At 37.6% G+C, this 20,455-nt stretch overlaps 1 protein-coding gene across 1 annotated transcript; it reads right to left on the bottom strand.

Moving 5' to 3' along the window:
* Positions 1-464: 464 nt before the first annotated feature.
* Positions 465-836, bottom strand: LOC141714824 (uncharacterized). The gene is made up of 2 exons (XM_074518318.1): positions 692-836; positions 465-646 (listed from the first exon to the last, which is right to left on the bottom strand). The coding sequence occupies exons 1-2, from the start codon at positions 834-836 to the stop codon at positions 465-467; spliced, it is 327 nt and encodes a 108-aa protein (XP_074374419.1).
* Positions 837-20,455: the final 19,619 nt, after the last annotated feature.

Below are 20,455 nucleotides of genomic sequence, written 5' to 3'. Positions count from 1 at the left end.
AAAGTAAATTTGTTCTCCGTGCCACCCACACTAGAATCCTCGGTAGACCGTGGATGGGTGCTACTACTCCCCGTGGTCCGTGCTCTTTTGGGTGCCATAATCACAAGTGATAATAATTTGGGTGTAGGTATTGTATGTAGGAGAGGCTAGGGTTTGTGGGTATAGGAGATGTGTTTGTATGTATGTAGATATATATATATATATATATATATATATATATATAAGATAGGGATATGAGGGGTAGGAAGTTGTTTAGGGTGTAGAAATAGGGTTAGAATTAGGGTAAAATTCAGGTTTGGGCTTGGGTTAATCTGATTTTCTATTTTTTTCACTCTTTTTTTGATTATTTTTTTGTTTTTTTTGTTTTTTTTGTTTTTTTTCTTCAGCAAAAATACAACAAATGCATGGGTTGCCTCCCACAAAGCGCTTGTTTTACATCTTTAGTTTTACGTGAAACTTTAAAATCAAGTTGTCGCAAGAACGGTGCTCACCACCTCACGGTTCACGATATCTCCATAATAATGCTTCAACCTCTGACCATTTACTTTGAACGCTTGGTCCGGATGCTTATCAAAAATTTCCACATCTCCATATGGAAACACAATTTTGACAATGAATGGCCCTGACCACTGTGACTTAAGCTTTCCTGGAAAAAGTCGGAGATGAAAGTTGAACAATAGAACTTATTGACCAGGCATAAATGTCTTGTGCACTAACCTCCTATTATGCCATCTCTTGACCTTCTCCTTGTATAACTTGTAATTTTCATAAGCCTGTAGACAAAATTTGTCGAGCTCATTAAGTTGGAGCATTCTCTTTTCTCCAGCAGCTTTCATGCTTCTTCAAAGCCCAATATGCTTTATGTTCTAGCTCCGTAAGCAAATGACACGCCTTACCATATACCAACTGGAAAGGAGACATACCTAGAGGAGTCTTGAATGTTGTTCTGTAGGCCCAAACAGCTTCATCTAGATTCAAAGACCAATCTTTCCTTGACGGACTCACAACCTTCTCCAAGATTCACTTGATCTCTCGATTAGAGACTTCAGCTTGCCCATTAGTTTAAGGATGATAAGTTGTGGCCACATGATGATTCACATGATATCTTTCGATTAATGCAGTAAGTTTGCGATTGCAGAATTGCGATCTCTCATCACTAATTATGACCCTTGGAGTATTGAAACATTTGAATATATGCTTATGAAGAAAATTGATCGATTACCATCTTAGGATCGTTGGTTGGAAAAGCTTTAAGCTCAACCCATTTAGACACATAATCCACCACCAATAGAATATATTGATTATTGCATGATGGGACAAATGGCCCCATGAAGTCGATTCCCTAAACTTCAAAAATCTCAACTTCGAGAAGCATATTAAGAGGCATCTCGTCTCTCTTGGACATATTTCCAACTCGTTGGCAGCGATCACATCTCAATACGAACTGATGAGCATCTTTAAACAAAGTAGGCCTGAAAAATCCCGCTTAAAGGATATGGGCAACTGTCTTCTCTCCACCATAATGGCCATCATACACAGTAGAATGATAATCTCTCAAGATATCATCCATCTCACTATACGAAATGCACCTCTTGATAATCTGATATGCCCCCTGTCTAAACAAGAACGGCTCATCCCATTGATACCACTTCACCTCATGTAGAAACTTCTTCCTTTGAGCATAAGAGAGTTATGGGAGAATAACATTACTCACAAGATAGTTCACAATATCTGCAAACCATCATTCTTCTTCTTGTACCCCAAAAAAGTTGCTCATCCGGAAAAGATTCATTGATCAACGTCTTATCCTAAGAGGCTTTTCCTTGATCTTCCAAACATGAGAGATGATCCACTATGTACATTTCCTGTCTTTGATTTCCAGCTCGAATTCTTGTAACAAGAGAATCCATTAAATCAATCAAGGTTTTGAATGTTTCTTCGAGACCGGATATCGAATAACAGCATGATCAGTGTAAACCGTCACTTTTGTCCCAAGCAAATAAGATCGAAATTTCTCGAAACCATAGACAATTGCCAAAAGCTCCTTCTCTGTAGTAGTGTAATTCAGCTGAGCACCATTAAGGGTTTTACTAGCATAGTAAACCACATGAAAAAATTTCTTCTATCTCTGGCCAAGAACAGCTCCGACTATAAAATTACTAGCATCACACATCATCTCGAAGGGCTATTCCAATCAGGTGTAGTAATAAAAGGTATTGTAGTCAAACTCTTGAAAGCAGCCAAACATTCTTCATCAAATTTGAAGGGAAAATCCTTTTCCAACAAATTGTACAAGGGTTTAGAGATTTTGGAGAAGTCTTTGATGAATCGCCGATAAAAAACCCACATGACCAAGAAAACTGCGGATTCCTTAAACTAAGATTGGTGGAGGAAGATTTTCATTAACCCCCACCTGGGCCTTATCCACTTCAAGACCCTTTCCAGATACCTTGTGCCTAAGAATGATACCCTGTTGCACCATAAAGTGACATGTTTCCCAGTTGAGCACCAGATTGGTCTCAACGCATCTTTTCAGCACCAAAGCAAGATTATGCAAACACTCATCTTAAGAAGTCCCGAACATAAAAAAAGTCATCCTTGAACACCTCCACATTAGTACCAATCATGTCTGAGAATATGGCCGTCATGCATCTCTAAAAAGTAGCAGGTCCACCACAAAGTCCGAAAGAAACTCGATGAAAAGAGAAAGTGCCAAAAGGACAAGTAAATATGGTCTTCTTTTTATCTTCAGGGGCAATGCAAATCTGATTATAGCCCGAATACCCATCCAGAAGACAATAATACTCATGGCCAGCCAACCTATCAAGCATTTGATCAATGAATGGAAGAGGGAAGTGTTCCTTCCTGGTGGATTTATCCAGCTTTCGATAATCCATGCATACTCTCAATCCGGTGACTGTCCGAGTAGGATTGAGCTCATTCTTTTCATTAGCAACAACTGTAATGTCTCCTTTCTTAGGCACACACTGCACTAGGCTCACCCATGAACTATCAGAAATAGGATAGATGATCCCTGCATCTAGCCATTTAAGAATTTCTTTCTTCACTACCTCCTTCATGATAGGATTGAGTCTCCTCTATTGTTCAACGGTTGGTTTACTTCCTTCCTGAAGCAGAATTTTATGCATGCAATAAGAAGGCTGATTCCCTTGATATCTACTATGGTCCATCCAATTGCTTATTTAAACTCTCTCAAAATTCTCAAGAGCTTGTCTTCATCACTACCTGAAAGGTTATATGCAATAATAACAGGCAAAGTAGATGCATCGCCTAAAAATGCATACCTCAAGTGATCAGGCAATAGTTTTAGTTCAAGTGTGGGAGCTTCCTCAATAGATGGTTTGAGACGCTCCTGAGAATTTTTATGCTTTGATAATCCAAGAGACTTGAATAAAAAGTCCAATCTCCTTTTCCAAGGAGATACATTCAAATGGAGGCATGAAGAATTGCCCCATTTGAATCTTCTTATCTTCCTCGAATGGTCTCCCCAAGATAATGGGAATCTTCTTATCTTCCTCAAAGTTCGGAATGACAAAATCAGCAAGGAAGATGAGTTTGTCCACCTTAACTAATACATCCTCCACTACACCTCGTGGATAAGTGATGGATCGATCAGCCAGTTGTAAGGACATGTTTACAGGTCTTTGATCAGGCAGACCAAGTTTCTTGAAGAAAAATAATGGCATCAGATTGATGTTATCTCCCAAGTCACACAAGCACTTATCAAAAGATAAGTTTCCAATTGTGCATGGTATCGTGAAGCTTCTTGGATCTTTAAGTTTAGGAGGTAGTTTCTATTGCAGCATAACGCTGCACTCTTTAGTAGAGCAACGGTTCCCAAGTCCTCAAGTTTAAGTTTCCGAGAAAGAATACCCTTCATGAACTTAGCATAGTTTGGCATTTATTCTAGAGTTCCCACAAAAGGTATGTTAATATGTAATTTCTTGAAAACCTCCTGAAACTTGGCAAATTATTTATCAAACTTCTGTTTTTGAAGCCTTTTAGGATATGAAGGAGGCGGATAGACTTGTTAATCTCCTGTATTTTGCTTTTTATTTTGCTTAGGAGTAGTGTTTTCATTAGAAGTCTTCTTCATTTCCGCTTCAACCCCCTTCTGATCAGTTGTTTCCTCAAGAATTGCATTTTCTGAAGCTGACAAGGGCGCGGGCGTGATTGATATGGGCGCGGGCGCGCCCATATTCTGGAGAAATTTTTTAGATTCTTCATTTTGATGATTTTTAGGGCTAGCGACCTTTCCATACCTCAAGGTGATTGCCTTCAACTATTCCTTGATTTTCCCCTTTCCTGGATTAGCTTATGTATCATTAAGAAGAGTTCCTTGTTGTCGGTTCAATAAAACACTGGCAATTTGCCCTATTTGATTCTCCAGAGTTTTGATTGAAACCGCTTGGCTTTTGCACATCAGCCTCAACTCCTCCAATTCAGATTTTTCATTCGAAGATGGACCTGCACCTCTATGAGATTGTTGTTGGATTCCCTGTGTTACATATTGAATTCTCAATGATCAGAAGAAGCTCAGGATCTGGCTATTCTGGTGTCATCAGTATCTGATGTATCATCAGGATTTAATACATCATTAGCATTTTGATGTCATCAGTATTTGAAGCCAGTCTGCTTAAAGGATTTGTTCTATTCCTTGTAATATGGAGCATATATCTTTTATGTCTGAGTTATAGGACTTTATCTATTCAGTTGAAGATATGTATCAGTTTCAGTTAGCTTTTGATAATGCATATCTTAGATTGATTTGTTGTAGATGTGTAGTATATAAACACAGTTTAGGTCATCACTTAGTGTATCGATCTCGAGTATCATTCGACCTAGCAGCTCTCAAGAACATCAGTATTTCTTGAGAGGATTTTGTAACAGTTTTTATCAGAAATATAAAAAGCTGTTATATTTTATTACTTGTTTGAAACATTTATACAATTGTATCAAACCCCCCTTAAACAATTGTATCTTCACTGGGCAACAATTGGTATCAGAGCTCACTGATAAATTTACAATCAGAAACGATCTAAACATGTCTATGAACAAGTATAAAAGCATTAAAATTCCCATTCTGAAAAAGACTGAATATCCAACATGGAAGGTGAAGATGCTCATGCACCTGGAAGCTACAAATTCAGATTATCTCAACGTAATCAATGATGGACCCTTCATGCCAACAAACTGGGTGCATGCAACTCCTACTGTTGCTGAACATTATCAACTGAAGGAGAAGACTGAGTGGACACTAGAAGAGAAAGTAGTTGTGCTGAAAGATGCAAAGGTAAGAAACATTTTGTATAACAGTCTTGATTCCTGTGATGTCAAACAGGGTCATACCCTACAAGACTACCAAAGAGATCTGGGATGCTCTTGAAACTCAATGTCAAGGAACCATGGCCATCACGGAGAACAGAAGGGTTGTTCTGATTCAAGCACATGAACACTTTGAGGCCAAGCCTGATGAAAGTCTCACTGACATCTATGACAGATTTCTGACCCTGCTCAACAATCTGTCTTTGGTGGGAAAGGTGTATGATCGAGAGGATTCAAACACCAAATTTTTGAGAGCTTTGAGTGAAGAATGGGAGACTCAGACTTCAATCATACGACATCAGTATGACCTGGAATTAGTTACTCTGGATGAAGTCTATGGCATGCTGAGAACTCATGATTTGGAGGTTCAGCAAAGGAGGGAGAGGAAAAGCAATAAAGTGAAATATGTTGCTTTGAAAGTAAATTATAAAGCTTCAAAAGAAAAGTTAGTTAGAGCTGTACGAAAGAAGAACAATTTGCCAGAATCAGATACTGATGATTCATTATCAAATCCTGATGATGATACTGATTCTGAAATTGATGAGAACATGACAGATTTTGATGTCATGCAAATGGCCGCATTGCTGGTTAAGGGCTTCAGGAGGATGCAATTCAGGAAGTCTAAGAACAACAGAAGCTTCAGGAAGAAGTTCACTGGAGGTGAGAGGAAGTCAATTGGGAGAAAAGATGGAAAGGACTCTAAAGCTGGGAAGGTAGACAGGACAAAGATCAAGTGTTACAACTGTGACGAACCTGGTCACTTTGCCTCAGAGTGCAAGAAAACAAAGCATGATAAAGGAAAGGACAAAGCCCAGATCACTTCAAGCAAGAATTGGATGGACTCTTCTGATTCTGAAAATGATGACACATGCTATGCACTGATGGATGGCTTTGATGATCCTGCTTCCTCTGAGTCTAAGGTACAAACTCCTTTCTTCTCTTTTGATACTGAGAATATATCTGAGTTGAAATCTATTCTTAAATCTTTGCATGGTAATTTTAAGAATAAGACTCTAGAAAATGATAGACTTATAAGTGAAATTGAGATTTTGAAATCTAGGAATGAATAGTTAGAGTCTGACTTAATAAATCAGATAGATTTGAAGAAAGAATTTGAGAAAGCTAAACATACAGTAAAAATTCTTGAGCCTAGAGACGGTATGTTAGAAAAAGATCTAGAAAATAAGAGAAAACCCCTTAAAGCCTGGACTGATGCAGGAAAAAAGGTCCATGAAATAATCTCAAAGAAAAACTGGAAAGAATGCCTAGGCTATAAAGATGGAGTTAAGGATGTTGACACTGAAAATAAAATTACCCTTAAAACTCCTGTTAAGTTTATCTCTTCAGAAGCTGATGAACCCAAATCCACTTTTAAAAAGGGTTCAACATCAGTATCACAAGAAAAACTGGTACGTGATAAAACTTAAAGAAAGGAAACCATTAGGTCTGTTAAGAAAGAAAAGAACATAGGACTTTTGTCAGCAAGATAATTGAAAAAGAAATAATCTGAGGTTACTAATAAACCTCAAGTAAAAAGTCATAAAAGAAATAGGAATGGTAAGTAAGGTATTTCTAAAGATTCAAATTACAAGGTTGTTCCCAATGCTCCTAGAAAAACTTGTTTTAACTGTGGAAATACTAATCATCTTGCTATTGATTGCAGGAGGAATAAGAAAATGAAAACTGTTATTCCTGAGTCTGATGTTAGGGGTAGATCAGTATTTTATAAACCACAAAATCCTTGTTTTCATTGTGGTAGTAGCTGGCATTCGATTTATACTTGTATTTCTTATCACAAGTTATATCACAATTATTATGAACCTTTGCCTAAGTTTAATAAAGTTGCTTGTGTGCTTAATTCTGTTTGTTTTACTAAATCTGCTTCTGACAAGACAAATCCTGACAAAGGAAAAACTGTCAAAAGTACTCCTCACACACAAAGGCTTAAGTTGTCCAAAAAGAGGGCCCAACAAGTGTGGGTCCTTAAAAATCCTTCTAATTAATTATTCTTCTGATTGCAGGGTAACAAGAAAAATACACTTCTCTTGGATAGTGGATGTTCAGGACACATGACTGGAAATAAATCCCTGCTGTCAGAATTTGAGAAGAAGGTTGGCCCAGATATATCTTATGGAGATGGAAATTTAGGACACACTATGGGATATGGCAACTTGATAATTGGAAAGGTAGCAATAGAGAATGTAGCTCTAGTGGATGGACTGAAGCATAATCTTCTGAGCATCAGTCAAATCACTGACATAGGTTATCATGTTGTATTCAATGACTCACACTGTGAAGTTGTTCATAACAAGTCAAAGAAAATTTTCTTGATAGGATACAAACATGGTAACATTTATGAAGCAAGGCTACATGAAAGTATTGAAAAGGAAGCTACTTGCCTTATATCTAAGGTATCAGTAGATGAGAGCTGGAACTGGCATACGAAGCTCTCACATTTCAACTTCAATTCAATCAATGAACTTGCCAAGAAGGAGCTTGTAAGAGGATTGCCAAACATGCTATACTCATCTGATGGTCTTTGTGATGCTTGCCAAAAGTCCAAACAAAGAAGAGTATCTTTCAAAAGTAAAACTGAATTCTCCATTTCTGAGCCATATCACATGTTACATCTGGACCTCTTTGGACCAGTAAACATAATGTCCGTCAACAAGAAAAGGTAAACACTTGTAATTGTTGATGATTTCACTAGATATACATGGGTTTATTTTCTACACAAGAAGGCTGAAACTCCAGAAATTCTTCTGGACCACATAAGGCAAATTGAAAATGGATCCACTCATAGAGTGAAAATTCTGAGAAGCGATAATGGCACTGAATTTAAGAACTCAAAAATGGAGGAATTCTGCAAGTACAAAGGCATAGAACAACAATTCTCAGCTTCTGGTACACCTCAGCAAAATGGTGTTGTTGAGAGGAAGAACAGAACCTTGATTGAAGCTGGCAGAACTCTGCTAGAAGAAGCAAAACTGCCCACTTACTTTTGGGATGAAGCGGTAAACACAACATGTTATACTCAGAATATCACTCTGATAAACAGCCATGGTGTTACTCCTTATCAAATGTTAAAAGAAAAGAAGCCCCGTCTCAAACATCTTCATGTATTTGGATGTAAGTGTTTTGTTTTGAGAACTCATACTGATCAGCTTGGAAAGTTTGAATCAAAGGCTGATAAAGGAATCTTTGTTGGATACTCACCATCAAAAGCATACAGAGTGTTCAATCTGAGAATATACACTGTAATAGTCTCCATAAATGTATCTTTCGATGATAAGAAGATTCCTGGTTTTGAAGAAGACACTCATGAAAGCTTAATCTTTGCAAATGAAAATGCATTGTTGGAATCTAGATCAAACTCTAATGAACTGTCAAATCCTGATGATCCAAATCCGGACACTCCTTTAGATTCTGAAGATAATCACTGTACTTCCGAACCTGCACATGTTGAAGGGGAGCAACAGCAAGGGTCAACTGATCGTACTAACACTGAATAATCATCTAAAGATTCTTCTAAATCTAATCTCTCAGAATCTAATGTTGATTCAACATCAGATGAACATGAGTCAAGTCCCAATATTTCATCAGGAGATAACACAACAGATTCAGGGGGAGCCTCAAATGCATTTGATGAGGCATACAATTCAGGGGGAGCATCTAGCTACAGAAGGACACTTCCCAGTGCCAGAAAATGGACTAAAGATCATACTCCTGATCTGATCATTGGAAATCCTGATGATGGTGTAAAGACAAGAAGTGCAACTCAGAATGAATGTTTATACCATAATCTACTTTCAAAAGAAGAACCAAAGAAAATAGAAGATGCACTTAAGGATGCAGATTGGGTCATGGCTATGCAAGAAGAATTGAATGAGTTCGAAAGAAATGAAGTGTGGAAGCTGGTGCCTAGACCTAAGAACAGGTCAATTATGGGCACAAAGTGGGTCTTTAGAAATAAGACTGATTTTGATGGAACAATCATCAGAAATAAGGCAATATTGGTGGCTAAAGGATATTCCCAACAGGAAGGTATTGATTATGATGAGACATTTGCTCCTATTGCTAGGCTGGAAGCAATCAGAATCTTCTTGGCATATGCTGCTCACAAGAAGTTCAAGGTCTTCCAGATGGATGTTAATAGTGCATTTCTCAATGGAGAACTTGAAGAGGAAGTCTATGTTGAACAACCACCAGGATTTGTGGATCCTAAACATCCTGACTATGATTATAAACTTGATAAAGCACTCTATGGACTGAAGCAAGCACCTAGAGCATGGTGTGAAACCCTTACTCAGTTTCTACTTGAAAGTGGATTCAAAAGAGGTACAATAGATAAAACCTTATTTTATCTGAATAAAGGTAAAGATTTGCTTTTAGTTCAAATTTATGTGGATGATATCAATTTTGGATCAACTAATCAAACACTGTGTGGTAAGTTTTCAAAGTTGATGCAATAAAGATATCAAATGAGTATGATTGGAGAGATGAGCTACTTCCTAGGCTTGCAGATTAAACAGACTGATAATGGCATCTATATCAATCAGTCCAAGTACACAAGAAATCTACTGAAGAGGTTTAATATGCAAGAAAGTGCAACTGCAAGTACTCCTATGGCAACTGCTACAAAACTTGATCCCAATGAAGGTACAATAGTTGATGTCATAACTTACAGAGGTATGATTGGTTCTCTGTTATACTTAACTACTAGCAGGCTAGACATTATGTTTTCCACTTGTTTGTGTGCAAGATTTCAGGCAAATCCAAGGGAGCCCACATCTAATTGCAGTAAAGAGAATTTTCAGATACCTCAAGGGTACTGTTTCACTTGGACTTTGGTATGCAAGGGAAGCTGATTTTGCATTATGTGGTTATTCAGATGTTGATTTTGCTGGATGCAAAATTGACAGGAAGAGTATCAGGAAGCTGTCAGTTCTTGGGAGGCAGATTAGTCTCATGGTTCAACAAGAAACAGAAATCTATTTCTACTTCAACTGCTGAGGCTGAATATATTGTAGCTGGAAGTTGTTGTGGATAAGGAATCAACTCATGGACTATGGATTATCATTTTCAAAAATTCCTATTTATTGTGATAATCAAAGTGCTATTGTCATGACAGGAAATTCGATGCAACACTCTCTTACAAAACATATCAGTATCAGATATCACTTCATAAGGGAGCATGTCATGGAAGGAACCAAAGAACTTCATTTTGTTCCTACTGATCAGCAGCTAGCTGATATCTTCATAAAGCCACCTGAAGCAACATTTACAAAGCTTATCAATGAACTTTGTATGGTTAATTGGGACAAGTAAATTTATTTCAATTTATATTTGATCAAATCCTGATGCATACTGATCAAATCCTGATATGTCCTAAATGCTGTGTTTTTCGATAGTAAGCCAGAAATATTTGATGTATTTCATTTTTATATGCATGATAAATTAAGTGAATTTATTTGCTAAATGTGTATGTATGAATAAATATATCATTGTCATCATTACACATCAGTCTAGGGAGACGCACCTTAAAAAGATATCTTTTGGTTAAATCATTAAGTTAACTCTACACTTAATAATTAATCAGTCTTCTAGTCCCTTGATATTCCTTTGGCTATTTAACTGTCATTTTAGCTCAGTCATATCATATCATATTCTCACACAAAATGATTCTCTCTCTCTTATTTCTCACTAATTTCTCCTATCATAAAAATGGTTCTTGTAAACATGTTCATGAACTATGAGAATTTCTAAGTTGAGTTCAATTGTGATGACTGGGAGCAGGAATGGCACGTCACTGCCATTTCCGATGAGATATGGAACTTGGTTCCACAAGAGATTCAGACAAATCTCTTGTTCTTTGAGATGGACTATTAACTCCATTTTGATCGCATGGAAGAAGAACGGAGAGAGGCTCTTCTTCAGCAAGAACGGATCATCCGTCTTGCAGTGCTAGTTGACAATAGCAGGAGGAACTAATTGATAGCCTTAGTTCTTTGACCAAGGTTGTTGATGTTCACCATCTTAGACTAGGACTATCTTGTAATCTTTTGCATGTAATCTACAAATTTCATGAAATGTACTCTTCTGATATATTAATGAAATTTCTTTTGATTGCAAAATTTAGTCTATACTTATCTCGTATTGTATGCATGTGAATGTTCTTTTTGAAGTATGTTAATCTTTACATCATCTACATAAATTGTATTTCTTGATGATTGTTTTGATTAAAATTGTGGTTTGCTAATAATTTGTGTTATCTTGATAATCAACTGTTGAATTCGAATCGACATATCCTGAGGTTATCAAATCCTGACAGAAGAAAGGTTTCAAATACTGACAACAGATCAGCATGTTCTAATTCAGATTATTAGTGTTAATTAATCTCTGAGTAAGTTTTATTTCTACAATTAAGTGTATCACTTAATTAATGATTAATGGTGGATTATCTAATAAACAAATTTCTACAGTTGTGTCTTAACATATATGTATGTATTTTGTCTTTACTTTCACAATTTACTCCACCGTCGAATTCTATTACTCAGTAATTGTTCCATGTTCGAAGTCAAATTCACTAAGTTACCTTCTTCATACGAGTGTGTTATACCTATTTCTGAATAGTGAAGCTATAAAACCAGAAGAAATTCTGTGACACAATTCATCATACACATAGTTTCACTGTGCACATCTCACATTACTCTCTCTCACAAGCTATTCACATTATGACAACGTCTGAACTTTCGCCACTCTTCAGTCAAACAACAATCATTCATGGAAATACATTTGGCACTAACAATTACCTAGCTCTACTTATACATCAGCAGCTACCATCATCTTTTCATGATATTTAGGATTTTCAACTTCAATGTCCAATTGGGTATGTGCTTACGAATCCTGTTAAGGTGTCATACAGGGTTGTCATGCAGGTCTGGAATACAGCTGTGGTAAATTCAACAAATATTGGCTTTTTCTTTGAATATAAAGGCCAAAGATATGAAGTTGATGCTGATATTCTGCTTCAAGTCTTGAGATTTCCTACCCTGGATGGTGCTCCTGATACTCATACCACTGAGCAGTTGTTTGATATGCTAAGGACTTTAGGCTATCAAGGAGAAATCACAACCATTGGAAAACTGGCCAGGACTAAACTGAAAAGAGAGTGGAACTTTTTCTTTGACTGCATCAGTAGGTGTTTCTTGAATAAGACAACAAACTTTGATGCTCTTCCATCCACTTCTCTGAGAATTGGGTACTCTCTTCTTTACTCTGGTAATTTTAATTATGGTAATACTATATTACAGTTCATAATTGCTAGGAGAGCATATGCTTTGGGAGTAATAGGGTATACTAGATTTTTACAACTGATTTTAAATATTTATGCCCTAATGCTATGTTTGATGATGATGAATTACTCCCTATTTTTCAAATTTCCGAAAAAGCAATCACTGATCATATTAAAGGGATGAAAAGAACAAATTTTCAGGACCACCCTTTCTTCCTAGAGAGATCAGGCAATTTCTGTTAAGAAATAGACCTACTCTTATACAAGTACATGCAAATCCTGATGCTGGCACCTCTGTCACAATTCCTGATGCTGAGAATCAAGAAATCACCCATTTATTTCTAACCCAAGCATTTCTTCTTCCAAACAGAAAACACACCAAGCCTCTAAATTAGCATCCTCTGATGTCTCTCAAAAGACATCCGTTGTAACAAAGAAAAGGTTGTTTAAGAAATCTGTCACATCTGGACCTAAAGCTAAACATGCCTCACTGAGTAAGAGTGAGAAGAAAGAAGACTGCTTTCCAATCAGGAAAAGAAGACTGATCATACAAAATAATTCTGACTCAGATGATCAGATGCCAATAGGGTCCTTATCAAAAATGAAGAAGTCCATTGATCAACATCCTGATGACTTGATTGACACTACTGGAACCAAGGAGCCAACTACTGATGCTAGTGCTCTGCTTGACAAGCTTCCAGTAATTGAAGCAACTGCTGAACACAAGAAAAATTCAAAGAGTCAGTTAAAAAGAAAAAGTGAAGAAGTAGTAGGATACATCAGAAAGAAGAAGAAGACTCAGCCTCTTGCAAGGGATGTCAGTACACAAGAACCTAAGTCTCAAAGAGATTTAGCAATTGCAACACATCCAGTCACACAAGAACCATCTTCTCAAGGGGAAGATGTAGACAATGAGGCTGCACAGATTATTGTTAATATTGCTCAGAGTGATCTTCTTGCTGAATCTATTCAACTACTACAGGAAAAGAAAACTCATCAGGAGATACTTTTAAAGGTGGATGCAATCATAAACTATCCTATTTTTGAGAAGAGCACACAAGAACCTTCACCAAGCATTGTTGAAGTAGCTCACATGTCTCAAACTCCACAAGAACCATCAGTTCAAAGTACTAATGTTGGTCTTTCACCTTCTCCTGACAGATCAAATCCTGATGTTACAACAGCTCCTACTGAGAATCATCATTCAACTGCACTAGCTACTATTGATGATCCATTACTGTTTGCTAGTTTGAAAAACCATCCTGATGTGTTGTTTGTTCCTCCACTTTCATCACTTCAACTTGAGGACTCACCTTCAGGTATTGCTAACTTCTCATATATTCTCATGTTTGTATGATTATAAATAATCTCTTCTTTGAGATTATCTTTATTTATATGACAAGCATACAACTCTTCTCAGCCATCTCTTATTTCTTTGCTAAATGTGTGATTGAGCCTTTCTGTGAGACTGTGTGAAAATATCAGATTAAAAAAATATTTTTTTGAGTGGCAGTCTCCTGTACTGGCAAAAGGAGAGGTAGCTTTGAGACAAGAATCTTATAAGTTTTTCTTTACTTATAAGTTTCTTCTGTGAGAATAATATTACTCTTAAAAGTAATACATTATGTGAGAAGTGATGAGATCACTTGAAAAGAACAGAGAGATTTAGGTGTTACCTTGTTTCTGTTTCAGGATCTCATCGGCCACATGCATCTCTTGCAAAGAATCTGGATAAAGGCAAGGAAATTCTGCCTGACTCTGTAAATTCTTCTGATGGCTTGTCTGATTCTGATAATGACAGTGATGAAAATGATTTTAATTCAACTCAGCGGATCATCTCTCACATTTGGAAGATCAAGGCAAAGCTTCACAGGATAAGATGTTGATCAATGAATCTTTTCTGGATGAGCAACTTTTTAGGGTGCAAGAAGAAGAACCATGGTTTGCAGATATTATGAACTATCTTGTGAGTAATGTTATTCCCCCAGAATTCTCTTATGCTCAAAGGAATACGTTTCTACATGAGGTGAAGTGGTATCGATGGGATGAGCCGTTCTTGTTTAGACAGGGGGCAGATCAGATTATCAGGAGGTGCATTCGGTATAGTGAGACGGGGGGTATCTTGCAAGACTCTTATTCTACTGTGTATGGTGGTCATTATGGTGGAGAGAAGATAGCTGACTGTATCCTTCAAGCGGGATTTTTCTGGCCTATTTGTTTAAAGATGCTCATCAGTTCGTGTTGAGATGTGATCGCTGCCAACAAGTTGGAAATATGTCCAAGAGAGACGAGATGCCTCTCAATGTGCGTCTCGAATGTGAGATTTTCGATTTTCGAGGAATCGAATTCATGGGGCCATTTGTCTCGTCATACAATAATCAATATATTCTTTTAGCGGTGGATTATGTGTCTAAATGGGTTGAGGTTAAAGCTTTTCCAACCAACGATGCTAAGGTGATGATCAATTTTCTTCATAAGCAAATATTCACACATTTCGGTACTCTAAGGATCATAATCAGTTATGAGGGATCGCATTTCTGCAATTGCAAATTTACTGCATTAATGGAAAGATATCATGTGAATCATCATGTGGCCAAAACTTATCATCCTCAAACTAATGGGAAAGCTGAAGTCTCTAATCGAGAGATCAAGCGAATCTTGGAGAATATTGTGAGTCTGTCAAGGAAAGATTGGTCTTTGAGGCTAGATGAAGTTGTTTGGGCCTACAGAACAGCATTCAAGACTCCTTTAGGCATTTCTCCTTTCCGGTTGGTATATGGTAAGGCGTGTCATTTTCCTGCAGAGCTAGAACATAAAGTATATTGGGCTTTGAAGAAGTTAAATCTTGACATGACGGCGGCTGAAGAAAAGAAAATGCTTCAAATTAATGAACTCGATGAGTTTCATCTACGGGCTTATGAATAAACAAGTTATACAGGGAGAAGGTCAAGATATGGCATGATAGGAGGTTAGTGCACAAGACATTTGTGCCTGGTCAATAAGTTCTATTGTTCAACTCTCGTCTCCGACTTTTTCCAGGAAAGCTTAAGTCACGGTGCTCAGGGCCGTTCATTGTCAAAATTTTGTTTCCACATGGAGATGTGGAAATTTTTGATAAGCATCCGGACCAACCGTTCAAAGTAAATGGTCAGAGGTTAAAGCATTATTATGGGGATACGACGAACCGTGAGGTGGTGGGCGCCGTTCTTGTGACAACTTGATTTTGAAGTTTCACGTCAAGCTAAAGACATAAAATAAGTGCTTCGTGGGAGGCAACCCATGCGTTTATTATATTTTTGCTGAAGAAAAAAACAAAAAAAATCAAAAACTGAAATTTTTTCCAAAAGTGCGGCGCGCCCGCACTCTACACGGCGCTCCTGCACGATATCTTTGTAAAAGAAAAAAAAGAGTGAAAAAAGAAAACAGAAAATCAGATTAACCCAAGCCCAAACCTGAATTCTACCCTAATTCTAACCCTATTTCTACACCCTAAACAACTCCCCACCCCTCATATCTTTATCCTATATATATATATACATCTACATACATACAAACACATCTCCTATACACGCAAACCCTAGCCTCTCCTATATATAATACTTACACCCAAATCACTATCACTTGTTATTATGGCACTCGGAAGAGCACGAACCATGGGTAGTAGTAGCATTCATCCCTCGTTTGCCAAGGATTCTAGTGTGGGTGGCACGGAGGACAGATTTACTTCACCGGAGGCTCAGCCGGAGTTCACTAGGTTGATGTCTAAGCCGATTGCTAAGGAGAGGGGACTTTTACCCACGGCTAGGGATGGGAAGCTTTTGGAGATGATTGTTGAGAAAGGTTGGCAGACTTTCTTTGAGACACCCATTGCGGTTTCGATGAGCATTGTGCGGGAATTTTATGCAAATGCTAAGGAGGACAAGAATGGATATTCTGTTATTGGTGGGTTAACTATTGATTATCATCCGGCTGCTATTCGTCGGGTTATAAATCAACCCGCGACGCCTAGGACTGCTGTTGATTGGGTGCAGAAGACTAGGGAGGATTTGGACTTGGATTACATTTTGGCAGAGTTGTGTGTTTCAGGCACGGAGTGGAAGCACAAAGCAGGCACCACTAAGCCGCTTACTTTTCCTGCTTCTTGTATGAACAGGTATGCTAGGGATTGGAACCTGTTTGTGTGTGCTAATATCATGCGACCTTCACATTCACGAGGTTACTGTGGATCGAGCTATTCTCATTGTGGAGGATTTTGAATGAAGAATATGTTGATCTCGGCTATGTGATTCATCGGAGTATGCTGCATTTTCCGTGAGGGGGAACCACGGGGGCGATTCCTCATGCCTCCATTGTTACAAAGTTGTGTACTTCGGTTGGTGTTAGGTGGCCCAAGCATGAGCAGCTGCAGATGTTGAGTGCTCTCATTGATAGCTCGATGATTTCGGTGACGCAGGAGTGGTATGACGGTAAAGCCCGTGAGAAAGGATTGGGTTATACATATGATCATTTACCGGGTGGCCAGCCAGCTGACCAGACGTATGTAGGGGGTTCTTCTCAAGCACAGAAGGCAGCTGCTAGATCCTCTCATGCAGCCGCTAGATCTTTTCGTGCACAGGAGACAAGGGATATGACTGGACTTGAAGATGCTCAGTACATGAGATTGACTAGACATATGGATGCCATGCATGATATTGGCAGCCGTTTTGCTCAGGATTTAACACAGGCTTTGAGTACTGCTTTTAGAGCCACTGATGTCAAGGTCGATTGGCCTGTATTTGGAGCGACCACCTGATTCTCCACCCGAGGAGGGTGATCCCACTGACGACTAGGTATGCCTTGTATCCTTATTATTATCTTCAATGAGGACATTGAATATTTTAAGTTTGGGGGTGATAATATAAGGATTAGTTATGTGTCCCGTTCATATAGATTCATATTGCATGTTTAGTTGTAGTTCATTCATTATTTTTGCATGATTGTTCATATAGGTCATATTTGTTGGCATATTTGTTAAAGTTATTATGTGAGTCCATGTAGTTGAATTTGCATGCATATAACATGATCCCGTAGGATGAGCTGTTTCTGATTGGTAGGTTGGTGTTGATTTGAGTGTAGTGATGTCGAATAGAGGGATGATTATGTCCTAATGAATTGATTTTCATGCCCAAAAACAAAGTTTTTTCACAAGTCTTATAGGTTGCTTTTAAACTAGATCTTGATCATACTTGTTTGTTTGTTGGAATTTAATCACTTGGTTATATTTAGAATTTTTGCTATTCTCGTAATGACGTAGGAACACTGAATATTTAAAATAGGGAAAAACATGGATATCCTTGCTAGTTGTGAATAAAATTAGGCGTCAAATGGCTAGTAGCCGGCTCATATTTTTTATGAGTAGTCTAGGGTTGGATGAGATGGAGCGAAACACACTCATTCAGAATCATTGAAAAATAAAGAAAGAAAAAAAAAGATAAAAATTGTGTTAGTAATGCAGAATTGACCAAGGGTGAGCTTTTTAATACTTGAGCAATTAAGTTCTAGGGGACTTTATGCCTAGTGACCTAAGGCTTGTATAGTCTGGGATCCGCTAACCTAACGCTCGCTACATGGGTATTATTGTATAAGTCTTTTGGGACCTCATTCATTGCACGGTCAAATAAGCATTTGAGTTTGATGTGTTTCACTATTATACCATGATCCTTCTATTTGTAAATTTGTGATTGTTTTGGCGAGGGATAGGATATGGTTATTGATCTAGTGTTGAGAGTATATCTGATAAGCATCTCACACATGCACGTTTCTGGTTTGTAAGTTGGGTTATGGGATTTAGTTGAACTTTGTTTAAAGTCATTACATTCTTACATACATTGCTTATTGATTTGGTTATGGTTATTTCGAGGGGATCGTTGCATTGTCATTTAGTTGCATTTTCATGTAGTTGTATTCATGCAGTAGTTTTGTTATTAGTGTCGAGTCTATTTATGCTTGAGGACAAGCATCAATTTAAGTTTGGGGGTGTGATAAGTGGATTTTATATCTACTTGGAATGCTTCATATCAGCTTAAGTTGGTGTTTTGGACTCAAGTATTTGGTATTTTTGGTGTGTTTTGTGTTGAGTCGTTGCAATGCGCTAGTCAGAGGTGGAAATGAGCTTTTAAATGATTATATGTTGATAAGAGATCAGGGAAGGAGTCTTGGAAGTTTGTACGAAGGACGAAGCACAAAAAGAAGAAAGCTACAAAAAATCTATAGAAAGCAGGCGCGCCCGCGCCCCATTTGTCAGACACAGAGCGCGCCCGCACCTGTTTAAGCGCACCCGCGCCAGCCAAATTCTGCAGAATCCTGATTTGATTATAATTTGGTTATTTCAAGAGTCCAAGTCAACTAGGGCTATATATATATAAAGGAAAGTAGATGTTTTTAAGAAAAAGGAAGTCGGGGAGAACATAGAGAAGACCTAAAGCACATAAGACGGCTAAGGAGAAGAAGATTTAGTTTTCAATTTTGTATTCTTCGATTTAGGCGATACTTTTGGATGCTTGTTTTTGATTTGTTCTAAACCCTAGTACTTTTATATTATCTTGTAGTATTCTGAACTTGTTTATTATCATGTTTCATTGGAACCCATGGTGACGATGTGTTCGATCATGAACTAATCACTGTCATGGGGTTCTAGCGAATTTTTTTATGGATTTCAATAGTTGATTGTTCTAAATCATTAGTGTGCGGTGATTTATGATTTCCTAGTATGGTTGTACTTATTCTTATTAGATGTGTAGCTAACATCTAAGTTGTTTGTTAATCTTTATTGATGCGAAAGTGGATATAGAGGTTTAGACCTTGCCATGCTAGCATAGGTTTATGTATGTTATCATGCATGATTTGTAGTGTAATATTAACCATCTTACGATGCCCTATGTAATCTCAATAGATAACTTTCTCATTAAACCGTTATGTTTTCAAATCTTATTGACATATAAGGTCTAAGCATAATTGGTGTCTGCTCAACTTCTATCTTATTTGTGGATGTTAAGTAGGAGGGTATACGTATATCGAAAGATAGCGTATACTAATTTCATATTATTGATTAGTTATCATCACCATCACATGCTAAGATTAAAGGCATAAACTTTGAATGAAGTTAGAATCCCATATTTTATCTCATATAAGTAAATCAGTTTTATTCTCTTAGTTAATGCATGCTAGTATAATCACTTAAATTAGTTAATCAACTCAAAATTGATACTTATCTTAGTAATGAATAATAATCATACATTGTTGTATAAGTGCATATCCTGTTTAAACCAGTCTTTGTGGGGTACGAACTTAACTTAATCTTATACTACTTGTGATCGTGTACGCTTGCGTGATTTTGTGCGAACAATAGTACTCCTGAGGTGGAGCTATATAAATCCTCTCAAATTCAATTGGAGGTTCCTCTTGCAGGAACAACTCCCCTCAAAACCCTAGATGAGATTGCACTCATAATTGAATCTAGGAGTTCAATCGCTAATGATCCTGCTATTGGGGAGGCAAGTTTAGCACATTCAAGTGCAAGCTCACTGCAAAATGAGAAAGGGTTTGAGACTAGAGTACATGACAGTAACCTAGTTAACTCCCCTCCAATTTTAATGAAGGTTCCCTCCAGAAGTGGAGAACAACAAACTATCATAACCACAGTTCAACCTGTGAGTCAAAATGTGACATCTGTCACATAAGATTCTATTGAATCCCTTCCTTCCACCTCAAATTCAAATGATCAACCATCAACATCCAATCCCACACAACAACTCTCTCACCCAATCCAACAATGGT

The sequence above is a fragment of the Apium graveolens genome, chromosome 3 (assembly GCF_009905375.1).
Source record: "Apium graveolens cultivar Ventura chromosome 3, ASM990537v1, whole genome shotgun sequence".
NCBI lineage: Eukaryota > Viridiplantae > Streptophyta > Magnoliopsida > Apiales > Apiaceae > Apium > Apium graveolens.
This window is presented reverse-complemented; position numbering and strand designations above follow the sequence as displayed.

Bases quoted from the DNA above. Each gene is read 5' to 3' on its own strand.
- LOC141714824 (XM_074518318.1), bottom strand. From the start codon at position 836: ATGAAAGCTGCTGGAGAAAAGAGAATGCTCCAACTTAATGAGCTCGAC. The intron at 647-691 runs GTCAATAAGTTC...GACTTTTTCCAG, and splicing joins GCACAAGACATTTATGCCTG to GAAAGCTTAAGTCACAGTGG.